This window comes from Aotus nancymaae, unplaced genomic scaffold (assembly GCF_030222135.1).
Source record: "Aotus nancymaae isolate 86718 unplaced genomic scaffold, 86718_ANA_hifiasm-v0.15.2.pri h1tg000018l, whole genome shotgun sequence".
NCBI lineage: Eukaryota > Metazoa > Chordata > Mammalia > Primates > Aotidae > Aotus > Aotus nancymaae.
The window spans coordinates 16,537,354-16,560,626 of NW_026988430.1; the positions used below are offsets into that span (position 1 = coordinate 16,537,354).

General features: G+C 47.3%; 1 protein-coding gene across 3 annotated transcripts; it reads left to right on the forward strand.

The window, feature by feature from the left end:
• The first annotated feature begins 609 nt into the window (after positions 1 to 609).
• DHRS7C (dehydrogenase/reductase 7C) lies at positions 610 to 21,748 on the forward strand. Of its 3 annotated transcripts, none has more exons than XM_012457588.2 (7): positions 610 to 749; positions 922 to 1,081; positions 8,677 to 8,789; positions 10,882 to 11,095; positions 13,885 to 13,977; positions 19,887 to 20,042; positions 21,489 to 21,748. In XM_012457588.2, the coding sequence occupies exons 2-7, from the start codon at positions 928 to 930 to the stop codon at positions 21,695 to 21,697; spliced, it is 939 nt and encodes a 312-aa protein (XP_012313011.2). In that variant the 5' UTR covers positions 610 to 749; positions 922 to 927; the 3' UTR covers positions 21,698 to 21,748. The 3 variants fall into 3 exon arrangements, with proteins under 3 accessions (XP_012313011.2, XP_012313012.2, XP_012313013.2); XM_012457589.2 differs by having other exon boundaries at positions 10,885 to 11,095; XM_012457590.2 differs by lacking the exon at positions 13,885 to 13,977.
• Positions 21,749 to 23,273: the final 1,525 nt, after the last annotated feature.

Sequence of the window (23,273 nt, forward strand, 5' to 3'; positions counted from 1 at the left end):
CTGCGTCTCCAGTTCTAATCCTACTGAGTTTCCCTATGTAATGAAAATATTTCACATTGGGGATAAATTCTCAGTATCCTTAATCACGAAAGATAACAACAGTTACCTTCTGATGGCCCAGGGTCTGTGCTAGGTTAACGCGATGCAGATCGTTTTTCCTCTCAATGGTCCCGCCCATTTTACAGCCAAGGAAGCTACGGCTCAGAGGTGAGAAGCACTCCCAAAACTGTGCTCTTTCTGCTATTTCCTGTCACACCTCCAAGTGGTTCTTTCTGCAAAAGGCTTCATTCTGTTGAACAGTTTTCTATGCTTTGCACCTCCAACTAGAAAGCAAATGCCAGATGGCCCTTCTGCCACATCCATCCAAACTACCTGGAAGCTACCTGATTGCGAGCGTTACTGGAAGTGAGGGCAAGGATGTTTGTGCTGAATGTCCCAGGTTCTGATCCCTCGTGCTCAGCCCCAAACCGCAGAGGAAACCTCTAATAGAAAGGCAAGCCAGGAGAGCTTTGGCAAGAGCCGTGAAATCAGACCCGGCCAGCATGTGTTCCTGAATATCAGAATAGACACTATATTTATTCTGAAAGCCTTTTAGTGCAACTGAAAGCTATAAATAACCATTAGGGCCCAAGCAAGTGGCCTTAACACATGGATTTTCTTCCAAAAAATGCAGACCCATTTTAATTAAGTTTGCAATTAACCTTTGGGGAGGGCAGGTCCCCTGGATTCCATTCGCTTCTGGAGACACTGTGAGTAATTTCCTATTTGTTGAACATTTGGGGATTCGCATGCTTACTGGGTGTTCAGCTTGGAGGCTTGCACAGAGCCGAGCTCCTTGCAGCCTTGGCCTCCCCCAGCCCTGAGTGTCCCGATCAGCATCTCTTTGCAAAGCCAATCCCCTTTTACTCCGTCGTCCCCCAGGACAAGATGGGAGTCATGGCTGTGCTGATGCTGCCCCTGCTGCTCCTGGGAATCAGCGGCCTCCTCTTCATTTATCAAGAGGTGTCCAGGCTGTGGTCAAAGTCAGCTGTGCAGAACAAAGTGGTGGTGATCACCGATGCCATCTCAGGACTGGGCAAGGGTAAGCTGGCTTTGCTCCCACCTGTGCCCATTTCTGCCCGCAGGGACTGGCAGGGTGGCAGGATGGTGTGTGGGCAAACCTGCTAGGCAGGAGGGGATCGATCCTGTGCTCTCTCCCAGCTTCTATCATTAACCAGCAAGTTTCCCATCTTTTGGAGGCTGCAGATTCCTGATAAATGAAGGGGGCCGAATATCTAGGGTTGCAAACTCACAGTCTAAGGGTTAAAATTGGTCTGCAGATGTGATTTGTTTTGCCTTCGGGGAGTTTCTGGAAATTCTGAAAATGCAAAGCCTTTAGCTGGAGCAGTGTACTGGTCGTGAGCCCGGACTCAGGACGAGATGGGTTCAGTTCCTGGCTCCAGCGCTGACTAGCTGGCTACTTCACCTCTCTGCCCTAAACTTCTCATCTGTAAAGCGAGAATACCAGCAGTCTCTACCTCATGATGCCATTGTGAGGAATAAATGAGTTCATAGATGGATAGCACTTAGAATAGCGCCTGGAGCTCAGTGGGTATCACTCAAGGGTTAGTAATGACGATAATGAACACACGTAGGCAGAACGTGCCCACTCTAGTGGGCCACACATCCCACCCATCCCTATTGCCTCACACTAGGCCTGATTCTTTCAATCATTGCACTTGCTGGCATGGAAGGCATTTGCATTTGCAACCCCTGAATTATATAGTCTCAGAGGGGCCCTTCTGCTGGTGACATATATGACATGAGGAGGCGTAATTGTTCCTAAGTTTGCAAGATTCTGACTCTATCCTTCCAGACAATGGTAGTACAACTTTATTTATTATATAATTAGTGCAACCTTTGCTGTTGTTTTTATTTTGTTTTTATTTTTTAAGACAGAGTCTCGCTCTGTAGCCCAGCCTGGAGTGCCATGGTGATCTTGGCTCACTGCAACGTCCACCTCCTGGGTTCAAGCGATTCTCCTGCCTCAGCCTCCTGAGTAGCTGGAACTACAGGTGTGTGCTACCACACCTGACAAAAGTTTTGTATTTTTAGCAGAGGCGGAATTTCACCGTGTTGGCCAGGATGGTCTGGATCTCCTGACTTCGTGATCTGCCTGCCTTGGCCTCCCAAAGTGCTGGGGTTACAGGCATGAGCCACTATGCCCAGCTGTTTTTATTATTTTTAATCAATTATAGAAGCCACACGGCCAAACATTCATTAGTAAATCAACAAGTACCCACTGAGTCCACTATGTCCTGAGCATTGCCTCTGAGCATCCCTCTCGGGGGCTGGCCACTTACTGCCATGGTGCTGCCATCATGAAAATATTTGCAATGTTCCTGAGAATTCCCTCAGAGCCTGCTGCTCATCCTCTTCGGCATCCCAATGGGAGCCAATCTGCACGCTTTGAGGATGGCTTTGATTTCAGTGGGTGATCCACCTGGGTCCATCTTGTAAGATAAAAAACCAAATAAAAAACAAAGCATAAGGCAGACAGACTGGGCTCTCTACGTGGCCCCAGATGAGTTCCACAAACAATTTCTAGAGAGGATATCCTGCATCAAAAGGGAGCAAAGTGTCTGGGTGCGGTGGCTCACACCTGTAATCCCAGCACTTTGGGAGGCCAAGGCAGGCAGATCACGAGGTCAAGAGATCGAGACAATCCCGGCCAATGTGGTGAAACCCCGTCTCTACTAAAAATACAAAAACTAGCTGGGCATGGTGGCGCACACCTGTAGTCTCAGCTACTCGGGAGGCTGAGGCAGGAGAATTGCTTGAACCCAGAAAGCGGAGGTTGCAGTGAGCCGAGATCGCGCCACCGCACTTCAGCCTGGCACCTGGCAATGCAACAAGATTCTGTCTCAAAAAAAAAAAAAAAAAAAAAGAGGGAGCAAGGTACACAAACTCAAACTCCTTCTTCAGGAGCAAGCCAGGCAGGGCACACACATGCATCAATCAGACCAGACACTAGGCAACAGGGAGAGTGGAAAAGAGGTGCTCACCTAGAGCCTTTCAGAAAGAAGGCTTTGCGGAAAATTTGCTCTCCCAATGGTGCATCTTTGTCTGGCATTGCACCAGGCTGCTCATATGCGACCCCTGACGTGGCCTCTACCCTGGAGCCTTTCCTGACACCTTCATTGCTCCTTCCTGTTGAATGACCCTTGTGGGGCCAGCTTGTGACCTGGCCCCTTGTAAGTGCATACCACATTAGTGTATTTCTCATGCCGTATCTGTATGTTTCTCAGTGTATCCACTAGATACAGGCTTCCCAGTGCTGGAGTCTGCGTTTTGTTCACCCAGGCAGCCTCCGCACCGAGCTCCATGCTTGGTTGGCATACTCAGAAAATGCGTAGTTAATGAATAACCTCTAAAAGTGTCACATGAGCAGGGAAGGCCCTCCTTTGGATAACTGTGTTCTCGCACATGTGTTTGATTGCTTTCCAGTTTGATTCCAACATGGCTGGAGAATATACTCTGTATAATTTCAATTCTTTTGAATTTGTGGAGGTTTGTCTTAGGATCTATCTTGGTACAGGTTCTGCGAGTGCTGGAAAAGAATGTTCATTCTGCCACTGTCCTACGAGTGCAGATTCAATCCCGTTGGTTGGGGAGGTTGCTCAGTTCTTCTGCAGCCTTGCTATTTTTGTGTCTTATTAGTAGAAATACAGTTTTATTTATCGTTGAGAGATGTGTGTTTGTTTTAATCATCTCATTCATTTTTAAAACATCTCATTCAGTTGTAGTCACACATGACACCAATCAGGCACCCAGGAAATAAATCTCACGAGGGAAACAGCTTTTACAGGAGGATCCCACGGCTGAGCCTGTCATGTCTGCTGTCAGGGCTCTTTTTTTACTCTATCACATTGACCCAACCTGGAAAGAAATGCAAAGAAGAAAAAAATAAAGTCCCAGTACTTAGCAGTAACTTGAGATGCTGGGTGTGTGTGACTTTAAATAAATGCCTGGCTCCCACGCTGCTGACAACAGTGATTCCAGGTTCCAGCTGTTCCATGTCTCAAGTCCAGGGCACTGAGTGGCCAACTCAGGCTGCACACAGCCACTGCACACCCTGATGCCACGGAACCTGCATGAACCCCGTGGGTGGTGCCGGGAGCAGCAGGGAGTGCCGCGCCAAATTGTTTACTAGGGAAATCAAACAGACAAAGGTCAGACGTCTAGCCCTTGCTCCAAACCTGCAGAATTCAGCCAAGTCGGGAATCCTGTCACCTTGTACCCACCGTGTCTGCAACAAGAGTGATGATCAAAACATCCAACCCCCGCACTTGAGCTGCATCAGTGAGTACAGCAGAGCATCAGCCCTGCCTGTGTGTTATCACCTCAAAGATGCAGCTTCTCTCCTTTAAACATTTCTGAAATCAGACTGATTGTCTTCCAATCAATAGCATCTTACAATCCCCACAGGTCACCCTTTAAAAAGTCGCTGTGGATCATGCCTGTAATCCCAGCACTTTGGGAGCCTGAGGCAGATGAATCAATTGAACTCAGGAGCTCAAGACCAGCCTGGGCAACATAGTGAGATCCCCATATCTACAAAAAATGCAAAACTTAGTCAGGTATAGTGGCATGTGCCTGTACTCCCAGCTACTCAGGAGGCTGAGGTGGGAGGATTGCTTGAACCCTGGGGGCAGAGGTTGCAGCCAGCCAAAATTACAACCCTGCATTCCAGTCTGGGTGACAGAGTGAAACCCTGTCTCAAAAAAAATTAAAAATGAAAGTCATTTATTATCTCTGAAATCAGAAGACAGCTCATCATTGATGGCATTCTTAGATTGAAGAAATACAGAAAGAAGGGCTTGATTTATGTTTGTTGAATGAAAAAGAAAAAGCCTAGTACCAAAGTGCTTGATGAGAGATACATGCTGAGCGGAGATGATGAAAGAATAGAAATAAGGACACCTGGGTATACCGAAGGCTGGTTCCAGCAGAAATGACTTCTTTGGGAGCAGGGCCTCTAGGCTTGGTTTCAATAGCACTGAGGCACTGTGCATGCCACTGGGCTCCAGCCGCCCAGGCCCACCTGGGCAAGGCAAGGTGTTAGCGGAGAAGGAAAATGGCATGATGGGGAAGAATGCTCCCAGCTGTTCTAAATAATGGCTAAGGCCAGAGGTTTGAGCTGGCTCCTCTGGCCAGGTGCAGTGGCTCCCATCTGTAATCCCAGCACTTTCAGAGGTCGAGGCCAGTGGATGACCTGAGGTCAAGAGTTCGAGACCATCCTGGCCAACATGGCGAAACCTGTCTCTACTTAAAATACAAAAATTATCCGGGCATGGTGGCAGGTGCCTGTAATCCCAGCTACTTCATTTCTGTGAAGTGGGAGACGTGGGTTTTTTCTCCACTTGCTCAATCCCTCCTCAGCCCCTGGTTCCCAGGAAGTCTACCCCCTACCAACCCTGTCCTTTGGAGTCCCACTGCCCTCCTGAGAGATCCTCTTGGGCAGACTTGAGACGAGCTCTCAACCAACTCATGGCCTACCCTGCGATTGGTGGCTGTGACTGCCTTGGCTCTGCAGGCCACCCCGATGCAGAGGTCCCAGCTTTCCTTTTCTCTCGCCTCAGGGCACTGGCTGTGTCCAGGATCTTGCCTATAAGACATCAGGCTGGGCTCCTGGCTGCAGGAAACCGTGCTGTTCAGTTGATTCTTCCTGTGCCCTTCTCTCTAGGATGGAGGCAATGAAAACAGCCCCTACCTGGGCCCATGGGCAAAAACCTAATGTTCTCCCCAGGGGAATCTTCCTTCAAAGTCCCCTCTATTCCTCCTCCTCTGATTCTTTTGTGTCCTATTTGTGGGTAAAGGGAATTGAACTTCATAAACAGGTTTTTTAAATTTCCTTTTAAAATCAGCATCTTGAACTGGCATCTAACTTTGGAATTTTATATCTATTTGATCTCAGTGCCTCAGTTAAACTTCCAATTTAATCTACTGTTACATACAGATATGTAGATTTACTATCCTATTATATACATGAACACACACACAGATACAACCCAGCCTTATGGCATTGTATTCAACACACTGTTTTGAATCCTTTTAAAAATTATTTTTAAACTTACTCTATTGTGAACTTCGTTCCATGTCAATAGACCAGTTTCTGCAACCTCAATTGTAAGGGCTTCAAAATTGTCTGTGTGTAGATGTACTATAATTTACTTAACCAATCCCTATTACATCGGACATTTACAATTATCTCCAACTCTTAACTCTTATAGCTGGTACTGAGATAAACAATATTATAACTATGTCTATACGGACATTCTTAATTATCTCCTTAGAATAAATGCCCATCCATGAAATCACTGAATCAAAGTCTTCGCTTACTTTAAGTATACTGTCAAGGATTTCCTTCCAAAAGACTGCAGCAATTTATACTGCCACCAGCAGTGAGTGTGTGACCCTGACCATTCACAGCAGCCAATGTGGCCAAGACTATTTCCAATTTTGTATTTTATTACCTGATAGATTAAAATTAGTCCCATATTTTAGTTTGCATTTACTTATTACTGGTATTGACTCATCTTCTGTATCTTGATACTTTTTTTAATGAATTGCTTACTCATCTCCTTAACCAATTTCTTTATTAGCAAATTTATCTTTTTTCTAATTGATTTGTAAGAGTTCTTCGTATATCAAATTAACCCTTTTCTGACATATAGATTATAAACACTTTTTCTCTAAATTTGTGTTGTCCTTTATTTATGGGTGGATTTTTTTGTTTTGTTATAAGAAGATTATTTTAAAAGGGTAAAATCTAGGCCGGGCGTGGTGTCTCACACCTGTAATCCCAGCACTTTGGGAGGCCGAGGCAGGTGGATCACCTGAGGTCAGGAGTTCGAGATCAGCCTGACTAACATGGGGAAACCCCATCTTTACTAAAAAATACAAAAATTAGCTGGGTGTTGTGGTGGATGCCTGTAATTCCAGCTATTTGGGAGGCTGAGGCAGAAAAATTGCTTGAACATGGGAGGTGGAGGTTGCAGTGAGCTGAGATCACGCCATTGCACTCCAGCCTGAGTGACAGACTGAGATTCCATCTCAAAAAAAAAAAAGGTAAAATCATTTCTGTTATGATTTTTTTCCTTCGATGGATGCTCAGGAGCCTCTCCCCAGTGTAAGGGTATATATTCATCCCTACCTTCTTCTAGTTCTGTTTTTATATTTTACTATTTAGTATATTTTGTTGTAATGTATCCAGCTTTTTTCTGTCCCAAATAGGTATTCAAATACCACTTTTTTTTTAAGACAGTCTCACTCTTTTGCCGAGGCTGGAGTGCAGTGGCATGATCTCTGCTCACTGCAGCCTCCATCTCTTGGGTTCAAGAAATTAATCCTACCCAAATAGCTGGGATTAAATTTTTCAATTTTTATCAGAGATGGTTTTTACCATGTTGGCCAGGCTGGTCTTGAACTCCTGACCTCAAGTGATCTGCTCACCTTGACCTCCCAAAGTGCTGAGATTACAGGCATGAGCCACTGTGCTGAGCTCCCACTTTTTACATAATACACTCTTTTCCCATTGATTCAACATGCTAGCTTTATCATACACTAAATTCTCCTCAATACATGGCTCTATTTATTATTAATATTTCTATCTACACTCGAACTGCTAACTCTTTAGTTTCTGTAGTTTTACAATATATTTTAACAACTGTTTTTCAAAATGTTCTTTGTTTTCCTTCATACTGAATATTCCAATTCAAATGTGCAAAATATGCCATATAAAGTGTAGAATCTGTCTGTCATTTCCCGAGACCCGTTGAAATCCTGATTTACCTGATCAATTTAACTTGGAAACAAATTGGCATCCTTATTGACTTTTGTCATCCAGACTCATCATGGACAGCTTCTTTCTCAATAAAACACCTGAACTGAGAGGAATCTTCCCTTCTCTGCAGCCTTAACAATTCAAGGTGACCTTGTTAACCCAGTTACGTCTGGACTCAGGTTTCCCTCTGTCAGCAGACTGAGCCCTCCCAGAGCCCTCCTCCCAGCTCTCTCAGGGATACCCAGTATACCTGTTTTCAGGCCTCATGGAGACCTCTCATCCCTACAACTCTCTGCTTGGCTCTTATCTCTACAAATCTATCTTGGCCTTTTCTGCCTTCAGTCCTGCTCCCACCTGATTTAGACTTCATAGTCCAGCACCTCAATTGCACCCTCTCTCCAATACCACAATTCCCCTGCCCTCCTGAGTAGCTGGGATTACAGGCATGGGCCACCATGCCCAGTTAATTTTGTATTTTTAGTACAGACGAGGTTTCTCCATGATGGTCAGGCTGGTCTCGAACTCCCAACCTCAGGTGATCCTCCACCTCGGCCTCCCAAAGTGCTGGGATTATAGGTGTGAGCCACCGGGCCTGGCCAGTAAGCACAACTTTCTAACAAAGGGAGAGTTGTCTCACTACATGAGCTCCCTTTCACGGAAGCAACTAAGTGGAGACTGGAAATGACAAAAATTCCAGCCCCAGGAGGGAGTTGAATGAAATGACTCCTAAAGGACCTCATGGTGCTAAGACTTCTGAGTTTTCTGAATTCATGAGTTCCCAAGAGAGGGGGTTCACTGTCCATGGCTCCATACACACAGGGTGCTCTGCCCTGTTTCCTTCTTCCCCACAGAGTGTGCTCGGGTGTTCCACACGGGTGGGGCAAGGCTGGTGCTGTGTGGAAAGAACTGGGAGAGACTAGAGAACCTCTATGATGCCTTGATCAGCGTGGCTGACCCCAGCAAGGTAAGGTCTTCCAGCCATCAGCATGGGTAACCCTGGGCACTCCCAGCCTCTGTTGGTCATTCAGGACCAGCTTGTGGACCAAATGGAGGAAACTTGGTGATTGCTTTGGGGAATGTGAGGCAATGAACCCAATGACTCTGGCATAGCAAGTTTACCATTCATAAGGAGTTGACTTGTTATGACCACGCACCATGACAAAATTGTGTTCTTTAGCCACGGCCCCTTGCCCTGACTCTATATAAGTCAAACTCAACAAGGATATGGAACACAGAGGATATTACAGGTACCAGCTGTGATTACAAACACAGCCATTTTTTTTTAATACCTCAACTGGTATCTCCTTCAAAGAAACCAGATAAATGAGACCCCTTCCCAAGAAGTCTCCCAGGAAGTGAACACTTATTTCAATGAGGCTGCAGTTTCCAAAGGCTTCCTGGAGCATTGGTCAGGGAACTGTCTTTGGGGCTCCCTTCAGGATATTTGTTTCTAATCTTTACCTTTGAGGTTGCATTTGGTGTTTAGAAACAGCTAAGTCAGGTGCAGTGGCTCATGCTTGTAATCCCAGCACTTTGGGAGGCTGAGGTGGGTGGATCACCTGAGGTCGGGAGTTCGAGACCAGTCAACCAACATGGAGAAACCCTGTCTCTGATAAAAATACAAAAATTAGCTGGGTGTGATGGTGCATGCCTGTAATCCCAGCTACTCAGGAGGCTGAGGCAGGAGAATTGCTTGCACCCAGGAGGGGGAGGCTGCAGTGAGCTGACATTGCACTATTGCACTCCAACTTGGGTAACAAGAGCAAAACTCTGACTCAAATTAAAAAAAAAAAAAAAGAACCAGCTCAAAGTAATTCAGAGGTAAGTTTGGTATTTGAGGAGATGAATCAAACAGGACAACACAGAATCCCCCAAAATGTGTTTCTAGGGATGTGATTAGGCACTTGGTAAACGGGTTTTCAGTCAGTTGAGTGAGAAACACTGAGTTCAGCTAAGCTTGTCCAGATTCTTTACTACGGGACTTTTCAGAGCCTTTGATATGCCAATGTTCACTGTGTATCTCCAAGAAGAACTTGGAGAACAGCCTGTGTTTCTCAGACAAATTTGACCACAGAACCCTCTCTTCAAGGGCATATCTAAGGACTAGTCTTTGTCAAACACTGGGATTGCATTTCCCACTCGGTGTCGTGAATTTTCCCATCTGTCCACCCTCCTACACATCCCTAGATCAATAGAGTCTTCATGCAGCAAGTGTCTGGCTGAACACAGTGCCTGGCACATAGATGCTCCAAAAATACTGTGTTGAGTGTATGATTTTAGGTTTTTTGTTTGCTTGTTTGTTTTCTGAGATGAAGTCTCTCTCTGCTGTTCAGGCTGGAGTGCAATGGTGCGATCTCAACTCACTGCAACCTCCAACTCCCGAGTTCAAGCGATTCTCCTGCCTCAGCCTCCTGAGTAGCTGCGATTATAGGCACATGCCACCATGCCCAGCTAATTTTTGTATTTTTAGTAGAGATGGGGTATGTTGGCCAGGCTGGTCTCGAACTCCTGATCTCAGGTGACCCGCCCACCTCAGCCTCCAAAAGTGCTGAGATTACAGGCATAAACCACCTCACCTGGGCCAGCCCAATTTTAGTTTTTGTGGCTATAAAGTATTGTGATGAATTTTTTTTTTCTTTTTTTTTTTTTTGCATCTTGCAAGCCAGGTTGAAAAGCAGTTTCTACAAAGGAGCTCAGATACATTAAAAGTAATGATGTCACCACTGGAGTCAGTGCACAGCCCACAAAGGGGACCACTGTGAAGGGCGATATTCATTTATCGGTTCTGGAACCTTGGCCAAAAGCTTAGACTTATTGCTGCATATTCACGTCTAGATTTGTTGTTGTTTTTGCCCTGGTCCCCAAGAATGAATTCTCTGGCAATATCCTTCATCCCAGAATGATTTCTGCTTCTTGTCTTTATTTTATTTATTTATTTATTTGCAGCCATTTCATGATCTTTGAATTTCAAAATAGGTGGCTTTTAGATCGAGGGCTCCCAAGGTCTGTAAGAGGGAGGATATCTCACGCATACCCTGACTCTCTCGTTGGTTCAGCAGACGTTCACCCCAAAGCTGGTCCTGTTGGACCTCTCGGACATCAGCTGTGTCCCAGATGTGGCAAAAGAAGTCCTGGATTGCTATGGCTGTGTGGACATCCTTATCAACAATGCCAGTGTGAAGGTGAAGGGGCCTGCTCATAAGATTTCTCTGGAACTAGACAAAAAGATCATGGATACCAATTACTTTGGACCCATCACCTTGACAAAAGGTCTCGTGAGTTTGACTTTCCTGTGGGGATGTGGGCCACCAGCTTCTACAGAGGGCTCTGTTAAATAGCCAGACAGTCATCCAATTCTGTATGGAATCCCTCAACCCCCTTAGAAAATTCCCTACCTATTGGGTGAAAGCTTTCAGCATTCCCACTGGAGATGTTTATGAAGGAAAAGGAACTCAGGAAGCATGTGATTGGTGTATTTCAACCACCCTCTCTGTGAATCCGTCTCCACACCCAAGCCTGGTCTTTTTACTTCTCTCTCCTCACGTCCATGGTTTCCCTCCAATTCGACGTCTCTGAACCATTGTCTCATCCTTGTGTATATTCTGCTGTATAACCTTGCAGTTGATCTGCTCCTAACCATGACAGTTGATCAAAGGTAAAGATTCTGGCCAGGTGTGGTGGCTCATGCTTGTAATCCCAGTACTTTGGGAGGCTGAGCCAGGTGGATCACCTGAGCCCAGGAGTTTAAGACTAGCCTGGCCAACATGGTGAAACCCCATCTCTACTGTAAATACAAAATTAGCCGGGCGTGGTGGTGGGCGCCTGTAACCCTAGCTATTCGGGAGGCTGAGGCAGAATAATTGCTTGAACCCAGAAGGTGGAGCTTGCAGTGAGCCATGATTGTGCCACTGCACTACAGCCTGGGTAACAGAGCAAGACTCCATCTCGGAAAAAAAAAAAAAAATTCTGTCCTCAGAAATGAAGAAAAAAAAGGGCTTATCACCAAACTACAAGAGACCCAGTATTCTGTCAACTCCTTCACAGAAACAGGGAAGGCAGGAGGATGTCTCCCTTTAATGAGTAAGATGGGGATTCCTATGTGAACCTGTTAGAGGGGCCAAGGAGACAGCCAGGTGCAGATTTCTCACCACCAGGTTCAAACGTAGTTCTGAAGCCTGGAAAGTGGGGCTGGAAATGACCATAGGATGAAAAGTTGAAGCCCCTGCCCTCCAAACAAATAAAAGTTTATCAAACAGAAGCTCGGGGGGGTGGAATGTGGGGAACACCTCCAATGAGGGAGTGAGGTGTCCTGGCAAGGGCTAAGATCTAGCATATCTTGGAACTACCTTCTCTACAACCAGCTCCCATGCTGGGTACCTCTAACAATAGGATTTCAAGTACTAAGACAGATGAAGAGAAAGAAACATTTGGGGCAGAAAGATGACTTCCCAGATCTCCTAGAACAGTGTCCCAGAGATAACAGTTTCCTCCATTCCAGTCCCTATGGACACACCAAACAGGCCAGCACAGGTGTGTCATCCATCAACCTTGAACAGAGACTGTTTGGTGGCATCCAAGCAAGGAGCGAAGAAAGTGGAGTGGAGAAGGGCCAGAACGGGCTTCTCCTTTAACTCACGAAGGACCCTGGGTCTAGACCCTACCTCTGGACCTCAGCTTGTCCATCTTTAACATGAAGGGGCTGTTTCACAGATCATTCTGAAAGTTGACTCTGACCATCATCTTTTCATTTTTTGCCATATCCCCATTCCACCTGTACTATTATTAACTTAATACCTTTCTCTGAATTTTCTCCTTTTTAAATTAAATTCACTCTAGGAGGAAATCTTTATAAAACCAACATAGATTTAAAACCTCTTTCACTCTCAATAAACAAAGAGCAACCTGAAAATTAAACAAATTAACTTCTTCCAAGATAGCCTGAGAACATCAGAATCTTCCCTCTCTTTGTTAGCACTTGACAGTCTGGTTATTCCTCAAGGATCTAGAACTGGAAATACCATTTGACGCAGCGATCCCATTACTGGGTATATACTCAAAGGAGTATAAATCATTCTAGTGTAAAGACACATGCACACATATGTTTATTGTGGCACTGTTCACAATAGCAAAGACTTGGAACCAACCCAAATGCCCATCAATGATAGACTGGATAAAGAAAATGTGGTACATATATACCATGGAATACTATGCAGTCATAAAAATGGATGAGTTCATGTCTTTTGCAGGGACATGGATAAGGCTGAAAACCATCATTCTCAGCAAACTGACACAGGAACAGAAAACCAAACACCACATGTTCTCACTTATAAGTGGGAGTTGAACAATGAGAACACATAGACACAGGGAGGGGAACATCACACACCAGGGCCTGTCAGGAGGTGGAGGGCCAGGGGAGGGATAACATTAGGAGAAATACGTAATGTAGATGATGGGGTGATGGATGCAGCAAACCACCATGGCACGTGTATACCTATGTGACAAACCTGCACGTTCTGCAAATGTATCCCAGCACTTAAAGTATAATAAATTTTTTTAAAAGATTAGCACATGCAAGAGAGGTGTTGAAGACATACTAGAGCCAATGTGAGACTTCCTTCTTCCTTCCTGAGGCCACAGTAGGAGAACTGGAAAGGGAATGCCTTTCTTACTATTGAGATCAGTGTCTGTTCTATTGGGTACTGTACTCACTACCTGAGAGCAATATACCCATGTAACAAATCTGCACATGTTCCCCCAACATCTAAAACGGAAGTTGAGAGGAAAATAAAATAAAATCGAAACAAATATGCATTTAAAAAAATTAGTGTCACTAAATGCACATTGGTGGGAAAGCACCAATTTGAAATCAACCAGCAATTCACCAGCCCACGCTTTGGGAACACTGGACAGATGATGGCAGGGTCCATTCCATCCCTGCTGTGCTGCAATCTAATGACTGCGGAGGTAGCAGAGCCCTGTGATGAGGGGGGCTGGGGTAGGGGGGTCTCCCTGCTGCTGCCTAAGGCGGTCTCAGAGTCGCACTGTCCTGTGTTTTCCAGCCCTGCTTCCCAACATGATCTCCCGGAGAACAGGCCAAATTGTGCTAGTGAATAACATCCAGGGGAAGTTTGGGATCCCATTCCGTACAGCATGTAAGTTGCTAAGATAAAAATATGCCATCTTCTGTTGTATGTGTTCTGCTATAAGGCAGGAGCTGTTATGTCTAAGACTAGGCAGATGGTCACAGGGGAAAGGGTCCAAGGATGACACCATCTGCTGGGTTTTCTTTCATCCCTATGGTTCCTATTTCTTGAGCGCCTACAGCCTACAAGTCGCTATGGCAGATGCTGAGACATTAAAGATAAGCTCCCTCTCTCCGCAAAGCTCACCATCTCCCATATGGGCAGAACATGCACTAGGTGAACATGACAAGGCCAGGTGAAGGTCACACTCCTGACAAAGATGCACAGTCACAGCTCCAATGCCTCTTCCTCCATAAAGATGCCCTTGAAGGAAAGATTTCCATTGGGAAAGAGAAGGACGGGTGCACATCACAAAATGGAGGGCAATGGATCCCTTCTGAGGAAGAAACTGGGAAAAACAGAAGGGGGCAGAATTTAGGGAGGGGGCAGCTCCAAAGATGAGCAATCTCTTGAAAGTTCAAGGGGGAGAAGGACTTCTAGGTGTATGTTCATGGAATCTAGCTGGAAAAATTCCGGAGCCATTTCCACATCCCATGAGCTAGTTCTGGGAGGCAGGGACATGCCATATACATTTCTTCATGGCCCACACTACCATGTGCAAATTAGGGGCTCAGTAAATGTTTGATGGGTGCAAGGGGGAAGGGAAGAAGGGAGGGGAAAATGAGTAGGGTCCCATATGAATTTGCTCAGACTGCCATAACAAAATGCCAATGCTGGGGGCTTACACAGTGAAATTTGTTTTTCTATCCTGGAGGCTGGAAGTCCATGATCAAGGTGTCAGCAGGGTTGGTTTCCTCTGGGACCCCTCCTCCTGGCTTGCAGACAACTACCTCCCTGCTGTGTCTCCATAACTACCTCCCTGCTGTGTCTCCGTAGTCTTTCCTCTGTGCACATGCATGTCTGCTGCCTCCCTGTATGTCCAAATTTCCTCTTCTTATAACAGCACCAGTCAGATCGGAGTAGGGTCCAGCCAAATGGCCTCATTTTATGTTAATTACCTCTATAAAGACCCTGTCTCTAAATACAGTCACATTCTGAGCACTGGGGGTGGGTCTCAGCATATACATTTTGGAAGGGCTGATAATAGAATTCAGCCCGTAACACCCCCTCTAAGTAGTGTTTTACCTTCCTTTTTCCATTTGTCTTAGTTAGTTTTAGTCTATGGTGCTGTGAGCCTGTGATGTAGAAAAACCTGATTACTCCTCCATGTAGTAGCCTCAATGGGAACGTCTCAAGCAAGCAGGTGCCACCGTGCCGCAGGGTCACTGAGGGGCCCAGGGTCACTCTAGGTCATCCCATCAGCACCATCTTCTGTGTGGTCACAGCTGGGTCCCTGCTGGCAAGAAGAAAGAGAGCATGGAGGAGCCAGGCCCAATGTCCAAAGCCCCAGGCTGGCACTCATCACCTCTGCTCACATCCTTTTGGGAGAACTCAGTCACACCTAAGTGCAAAGAACACTGGGGAGTGCAGTCCACCTGGGGCCCCTGAAGAAGAGAAGAATGAATGGGCCACATGCAGCAGTCTTTGCTCTCTTCCCCAGCCCACTTAGCAATCTCCCCACTGCTTCTTGTATTTTTAAACTTTCTGTCTGTTGTTTTCAGCAGCTGGGTGACTTTTATACACCATGTATAAAAGTATACACCATGGAATACTATGCAGCCCTAATAAAGGATGGCTGCATTGTATTCCATGGTGTATACTTTTTCCAGATAGATCCCATGAATATACACCTAAAAGTCCTTCTCCCCTTTGCTTCATGCCTTCATTCATTCAACAAAGTATTTGAATGCCTAAAGCCAGGTGATGGGGACACAGAGGTGACATAACATAGCAAGGTATGGGAATGACAGTGGGCCCTTTGGTCACTGACCTGTATAAGACAAATGCACGAGTTTCCTGGGAACATTTGCAAAACACAGTAGTGGGGACTCAGAATTCTCCCAAGGCTGTCTCCACACCCACAAGCTATGGTCTGGGTTCTCTGCAGCTGAGGAATTAAGGGGTACAGAGTTTCCCATGTAATGTCAGAAGTGAAGCAATGCCACCCTAGACTGATCCAAAATAAGAAACACAATGCCCCTGAGCACCCCAGCACAGTTCCCTTACCACCCACCCAGGCAAGGAGATTGGGGGTCTGGGGCTCAGAACCTGGCATACAGGCTTAACAGGAAATGAATCCTGCATGTGCCCTTCCTGCTGCAGGCTCCCACCTCTCTCCCACATTAACCACGCCACATGGGGCCAGGCACAGTGGCTCGCACCTGTAATCCTAGGACTTTGGGAGGCCAAGGCAGGAGGATCACTTGAGGTCAGGAGTTTGAGACCAGCCTGTGAAACCGGTCTCTACTAAAAATACAAAAATTAGCTACGCATGGTGGTGTGCACCTGTAATCCCAGTTACTCGGGAGGCTAAGACAGGAGAATTGCTTGAGCCCAGGAGAAGGAGATTGCAGTGAGCCGAGATCGTGCCACTGCACTCCAGCCTGAATGACAGAGCAAGACTCTCTCAAAAATAAAAAACCACACCACATGGAAGTCACGTGCCCATGTGTCTACCTGACTGATGAACTGAGGACTCCATCAGGCCAGAGCCGCCTCTGTCCACCTCTGGGTCCCCAGCTCCTCACCTACTAGAGGGGGCACTTCACTGTTGAATGGCTAAAGGAAGCGAGGAGATGGTGGATGAATGAACAACAAGCTGATAGACCTTTTTTTATTATTATTTTGGTAACACTTGTATTGACGATGCAATTCACATGCCACACAATGCATCCACTTAAAGTGCCTGGTTCTGCTGGGCGTGGTGGCTCACACCCATAATCCCAGCACTTTGGGAAGCCGAGACAGGCAGATCACCTGAGGTCAGGAGTTCGAGACCCACCTGGCCAACATGGCAAAACCCCGTCTCTACTAAAAATACAAAAATTAGCTGGGTGTGGTGGCTCATGCCTGTAATTCCAGCTACTCAGGAGGCTGAGGCAGGAGAATCGCTTGAACCTGGGAGGGGGAGGTTGCAGTGAGCCGAGATTGCACCATTGCACTCCAGCCTGAGAGACAGAGTGAGACTCTGTCTCAAAAAAAGAAAAAGAAAAACTTTTGGTTCCACTATTTTTAGTATATTCATGGAGCTGTGCATTCATCACCATAATCAATTTTTGGACATTTTCACCAACCCAAAAAGTAAGTCCCCTGCCCTTAGCTATCATTCTCCAATCCCCCACCTCCCTGCACTATGCAACCCCTAATCTATTTTCTGTCTCTATACATTTGCCTATTCTGGACATTTCACATCAACAGAATCACATAATGTGCAGTCACTTTGTGCTTGACTTTCTTATTTAGCATAATATTTTCAAGGTTCAACTATTCGTAACATGTATCAGTCAGGTTTTTTTTTTATTTTGAGACAGGGTCTCACTATGTCACCCAGGTTGGAAGTGGTGCGATCTCGGCTCACGGTAAACTCCACTTCCAGAGTTCAAGTGATTCTCCTGCCTCAGCCTCCCGAGTAGCTGGGATTACAGGCATGCGCCACCATGCTTGGCTAATTTTTGTATTTTTAGTAGAGACAGTGTTTCGCCATGCTGGTCAGCTGGTCTCGATCTCCTGACCTCATGATCAGCCCACCCTACCCTCCCAAAGTGCTGGGATTACAGGTTTGAGCCACTACTCCTGGCCTGCATTTCTTTTGTGGCCAAATAGTCTTTCATTGTGTGCAGCTATTTTGTGTTTATCAGTCAGTTGATGGGCATTTGTGTTGTTTCTGCTTTGGGCTGTTATGAATAATGCTGCCGTGAATGTTCATGTACAAGTTTCTTTGTGGACATGTGCTTTCACCTCTCTTGGGTATCTACCTAGGAGAGGAATTGCTGGGTCACGTGGTAACTCTATGTTTAACAATTCAAGGAACAGCCAGGCTGTTTTCCAGTGCTTGCATCATTTTACGTCCTCACCAGCAATGCACATAGATTCCATTTTCTCCACTCCTTGACAACACCTTATCTCCATCTTCTTGATTCAAGCCATCTTAGTGTGTCATGTTGGCCAGGATGGTCTTGATCTCCTGACCTCATGATCCGCCCGCCTTGACCTCCCAAAATGCTGGGATTACAGGTGCAAGCCACCGTGCCTGGCCCCTATCTCTCTTTTTAAAAAGAAAAGAGACCAGGTGCAGTGGCTCACGCCTGTAATCACAACACTTTGGACAACAGAGCGAGACTCCGTCTCAAGAAAAAAAAAAAAAAAACGACATTAAACCCCTACACAGCGCAGGGTTCAAATGCAGGTGCCACTGTCTTGGGTTCCTCACTCATGAATGAGGTGAATCAAGCAAGAAGACCATCCTGGTCAACATGGTGAAACCCTGTCTCTACTAAAAATACACAAATTCGCCGGGTGTGGTGGCACATGCCTGTAGTCCCAGCTACTCGGGAGGCTGAGGCAGGAGGATCGCTTGAACCCAGGAGGCAGAAGTTACAGTGAGCAGAGATCATGCTGCTGCACTCCAACCTGGTGACAGAGCAAGACTCTGTCTCAAAAAAAAAAAAAAAAGAGAGAGAGAGGGAGAGCTCTGTGGCAACTATGATAGAATACCTCATATTACAGTTTTCTGTATGTTGAAATATTTCATAATTGAAAAGAGAAAATAAAATAGAGAAAGTTAGAAGCAGATGGATCCTGACATTCTTCTTAGTTACTATCCTCCCAAATTCTCTTATTTTCAATTTACTCTTTTTTTGGTGGGGGCGGGATGGAGTCTTGCTCTTGTCACCTAAGCTAGAGTACAGTGGCTCAATCTCAGCTCACTGCAACCTCTACCTCCCAGGTTCATGAGATCCTTGTGCCTCAGCCTCCCAAGTAGCTGAGATTACAGATGTGCCCCACCAACCCCAGCTAATTTTTGTATTTTTACTAGAGATGGGTTTTCACCATCTTGGCCAGGCTGGTCTCAAACTCCCAGTCTTAGGGGATTCACCTGCCTCAGCCTCCCAAAGTGCTGGGATTACAGGCGTGAGCCACCACGCCCAGCCTGATTTGATGTTTTCTAAGGGCAGGAGGAAGTAGGCATGGAAGGAGAGGGGCAGGCATGGAAGGAGAGGGACAGCCAGCTCCTCAGGCTGGGGGAATCAGGAGAGGGTTCTGGTTGAAGGCAGGAATCACAGTACATCCACCTTCTGTCCCTTCTGCCTCTGACTGACACCCCTAAAATGTGAAGTTGGGGTGCATCACACCCCAGATGTGGCTCTAACTTCCCAAAGCCCTAAGCAATGTCCACTCCATCCTTTATGGAATTCCTGGAATGATCCTTTTTTGCCCGATCCATGGCATCTACTATTTGAACTGAATTTGGCAAGTGGATTACATAGACGGGCTCTCCAAGGAAAAGGGGAACTGGAATGGGGAAGGGATATCTGTGCTTCAGGCTCATGCAGCCACCAACTGGTCCCGGACCTTGGACAAGTTTCTTAGGCATCGGCCTTCCTAGGAAGGAAGGGTAATTCATGCTGTGCCAGCATTCTATGTTTTCTCATTTGATCATCACAGTAATTTGGCAAGGGAACTATTGCCCCCATTTTAAAGATAAGAAAACTGAGCCTCAGGGAGGCAAAGTGATTTGCCCAAGATCATGTCACACCCCCAGCAAGTGGCTAAGCTGGATTCAATTCCAGCTCTTTTTCCACCACTCCCGAGGGCTCTCTGCCCTCATTCATAAAGCAAGGGGCAGATTCTTGAGGACCCTCCCAGCTCTGCGCTTGTAGGAAGTGTGCCTGTCGGTCCTCCTGCCTCCAATGTGCCCACCAGGAAGCAGGGCCGGGAGCATCCCAAGCCCACTCACCTCTGGATGGTTTCTCCTGCAGATGCTGCCTCCAAGCACGCAGCCCTGGGCTTCTTTGACTGCCTCCGAGCGGAAGTGGAGGAATACGATGTCGTCATCAGCACCGTGAGCCCGACTTTCATCCGGTCATACCATGTTTATCCACAGCAAGGAAACTGGGAAGCCTCCATTTGGAAATGTGAGACTTCAGAGGGAAGTTGGGGTTCCCTGGGGGATCTCTGGAACAGTCCGGTGTCACTGGGGGTGGATGACCTTCAGATGGGTACTCCTGAAGCATGAGTCTGGGGGTGGGGGTGGAGGAGGCTCAGCAACCCCAAACAGCAGGGCAGGGGCCCCAAACCTTTAGGCCTGAGGTGGCTGGTAGACAGAATCCTAGTAGCCTACCACCCCGTGCATGCACTGAGCTCAGCCACTCAGCTTACTCTGCCACCTAGGCAAGGGACTGCCTGTCTCTGGGCCTGTTTCCCAGATGTAATGGCCAGGATTTGGGCTGGAAGAACTTTCCTGCCCGCTTTCCCTTGCATAGAGTGAAGGCCGAGAGTCTAAAGCCAGGCCACCCACACTGGAAGCCGGCCTCTGCCACACATTAGAGGGTTGGACATGAGCAAGTCCCTTCATCAGTTCCTGCCTCCCTAAGAGGCAGGTATTGCTATTACTGTTTCCATTTTAGAAAATGAGGGATAATAGCAATACCTACCTCAAGAGAAATTTTAGAAAATGAGGGATAGGCCAGGCATGGTGGCTCACACTTGTAATCTCAGCACTTTGGGAGGCCAAGATGGGCGGATCACCTGAGGTTGGAAGTTCGAAACCAGACTGACCAACATGGAGAAACCCCGTCTCTACTAAAAATACAAATTTAACTGGGCGTGGTGGTGGGTGCCTGTAATCCCAGTTACTTGGGAGGCCGAGGCAGGAGAATCACTTGAACTCGGGAGGTGGAGGTTGCAGTGAGCCCAGATAGTGCCATTGCACCCCAGCCTGGGTGACAAGAGTGAAACTCAAAGAAAGAAAGAAAGAAAGAGAAAGAAATAAAAAAGAAAGAAGAAAGAAAGAGAAAGAAAGGAAATAGCAATACCTATCTCTCAGGGATCTCTAAAGGACTAAAGGTTCTGGAGTAGCAACTAGCCGCTCTATCAATCAGTGGACCTTGTCAAGGTCACTATTCTGGGATACTCCAAGCCTAGAGGTGCTACCCTTGCCCAAGGCTCTGGGTCCACCTTGAGGAACTAAGATGATCCAAGATCGGGGCTTGCCGGGGGACAGACCACGGGTTCCAGGACGCTCCTGACAAGCACAGCTTGACAACAGTTATAAACAACAGCCCCTTAATCCACCTGGCACCTTCTCAGATCCTGACCTCTTTTGCATCCCTTTCCCCACACCTAACCGCCCTGCGAAATGACCAGAGCGGTTAACTAGGTCCACCTTACAGATGCAGAAGGAAACCCACAGAGTAGAGAGTCTCCCGCTGGGCGCCGCGGTCCGTGGGTGGCGGAGGGGGCCTGGAACCTATGACTCCAGGGACAGCCCACGCTTCCCCGGCCTTGGTGCACCTGCAGGGCTCTGAGCAGCCGGCTCCCCACCGAGGCCATCACCCCCGCCCCGCACTGGGGCCGTTCAGTCTTTTTCAGGAAGCTGACCTACGGCGTGCACCCCGTGGAGGTGGCGGAGGAGGTGATGCGCACCGTGCGGAGGAAGAAGCAGGAGGTGTTCATGGCCAACCCCATTCCCAAGGCCGCTGTGTACGTCCGCACCTTCTTCCCCGAGTTCTTTTTCGCCGTGGTGGCCTGCGGGGTGAAGGAGAAGCTCAGTGTCCCGGAGGAGGGGTAACTGCAGGAGGCCAAATGGGCCACACCTTGAAAATAAAGGTTTCTGGCGGTTGCTGGCCCTTCCGTCCTGTGCTCGACGCTGGGGGCCCACGCACCCACACCCCTCCCCTGTCCGAGATCTCCCCGAGACAGTGAGGACGGCCCGGAGTCAGCCCAGAAGCTTCGGGGCCTGGGGTTCTCCCACTCCGCATTCCCAGGACACATTTCCGGAAGCTTCCCTGCTCTGTACGGCGACAACTCAGCAGGAAACAGGAGCTGCAACGGCTCCAACCCCGCATCCCCACACCCACACTGTATGTATGTGCTCAGGAGCTCACGCTGAAAACCGCCTCCACTGTATACAAGGGTGACCTGCCCACGTCACCTCTCCCCACCAGCGCAGGACTCGACCCTTCAGGACAGTGCTGCAAGGATGGAAATATTCTATAATCTGCATCGTCCAACATGGCAGCGCTGGCTACATGTGGCTGCTGGGCACTTGAAAAGTGGCCCCGTGTGTCTGAGACACTGAATTTTTAATGCTATTTAATTATAATTAATTTAAACTTTAATACCCGTAGGTGGCTAATAGCTCCAGAGTTGGGGGTGTGTGAGAATCAGCCCCTCTTCCAAGCTGATTTCATTGGCCTCAGACCTCTCCCAACCCCACCCCAGCTCTCCCCTGCACCACCAACCCCACCATCCCCACCCACACAGCCAAGCTGGATTTTTAGCTTCCACATCGCTTCTAACAAATGCTGAGAACTTCTGCCCAGGTATCCACCCCATTCCAGCCTTTCCTTCCATTCTCAAAGCAAAAAGCATTTAAAACGCTATTCTCTCCTTTCACGTGGGCACTTGGTGTAGTCTCCTTTTTCTTATACAAAACAGTAAATGAGGCAGGGTGGGATGACTCACACCTGTAATCCCAGCACTTTGGGAGTCTGAGGTGGGTGGATCATCTGAGGTCAGGAGTTCGAGACCAGCCTGGCCAACATGGCGAAACCCTGTCTCTACTAAAAATACAAAAATTAGCTGGGTGTGGGGATGCATGCCTGTAATCCCAGTTACTCGGGAGGCTGAGGCAGGAGTATCTCTTGAACCTGGGAGATGGAGGTTGCAGTGAGCCGAGATCATGCCGCCACCACCACTGCACTGCAGCCTGGGCAACCAAGCAAGACTCCATCTCAAAAAAAAAAAAAAAACAACAAACAAACAAACAAAAACAGTAAATGAATCTTGGGCACTTGGAAAGTGTAGGGTACTTTTTGCACTAATATTGTAACAACTCAAGCTTTTCTAGTATTTATAAATGAAAGGGCAAAATTCTCTTCCCTGAACCTAAATCATTTACAAAATGAACATACAGAGGGTACATATATGCACATATATAAATCTTAATTTAAAAAGCAAAATGCCCAGGATCACTGATCACTTGGAGCTCAGCCTACCCCAGGACCAGGCTGGTGGTCCCATCCAGCCATCGTGGAGGCAGGATGTCGGATCAGAACTTAGGGACCCACCGAAGCAGGCAGGCAAGGCAGGCCTGGAGCCTGGAAGGGAACTGTCTTTTGCGAGGTTGTCGTTGGGGGTGGAGG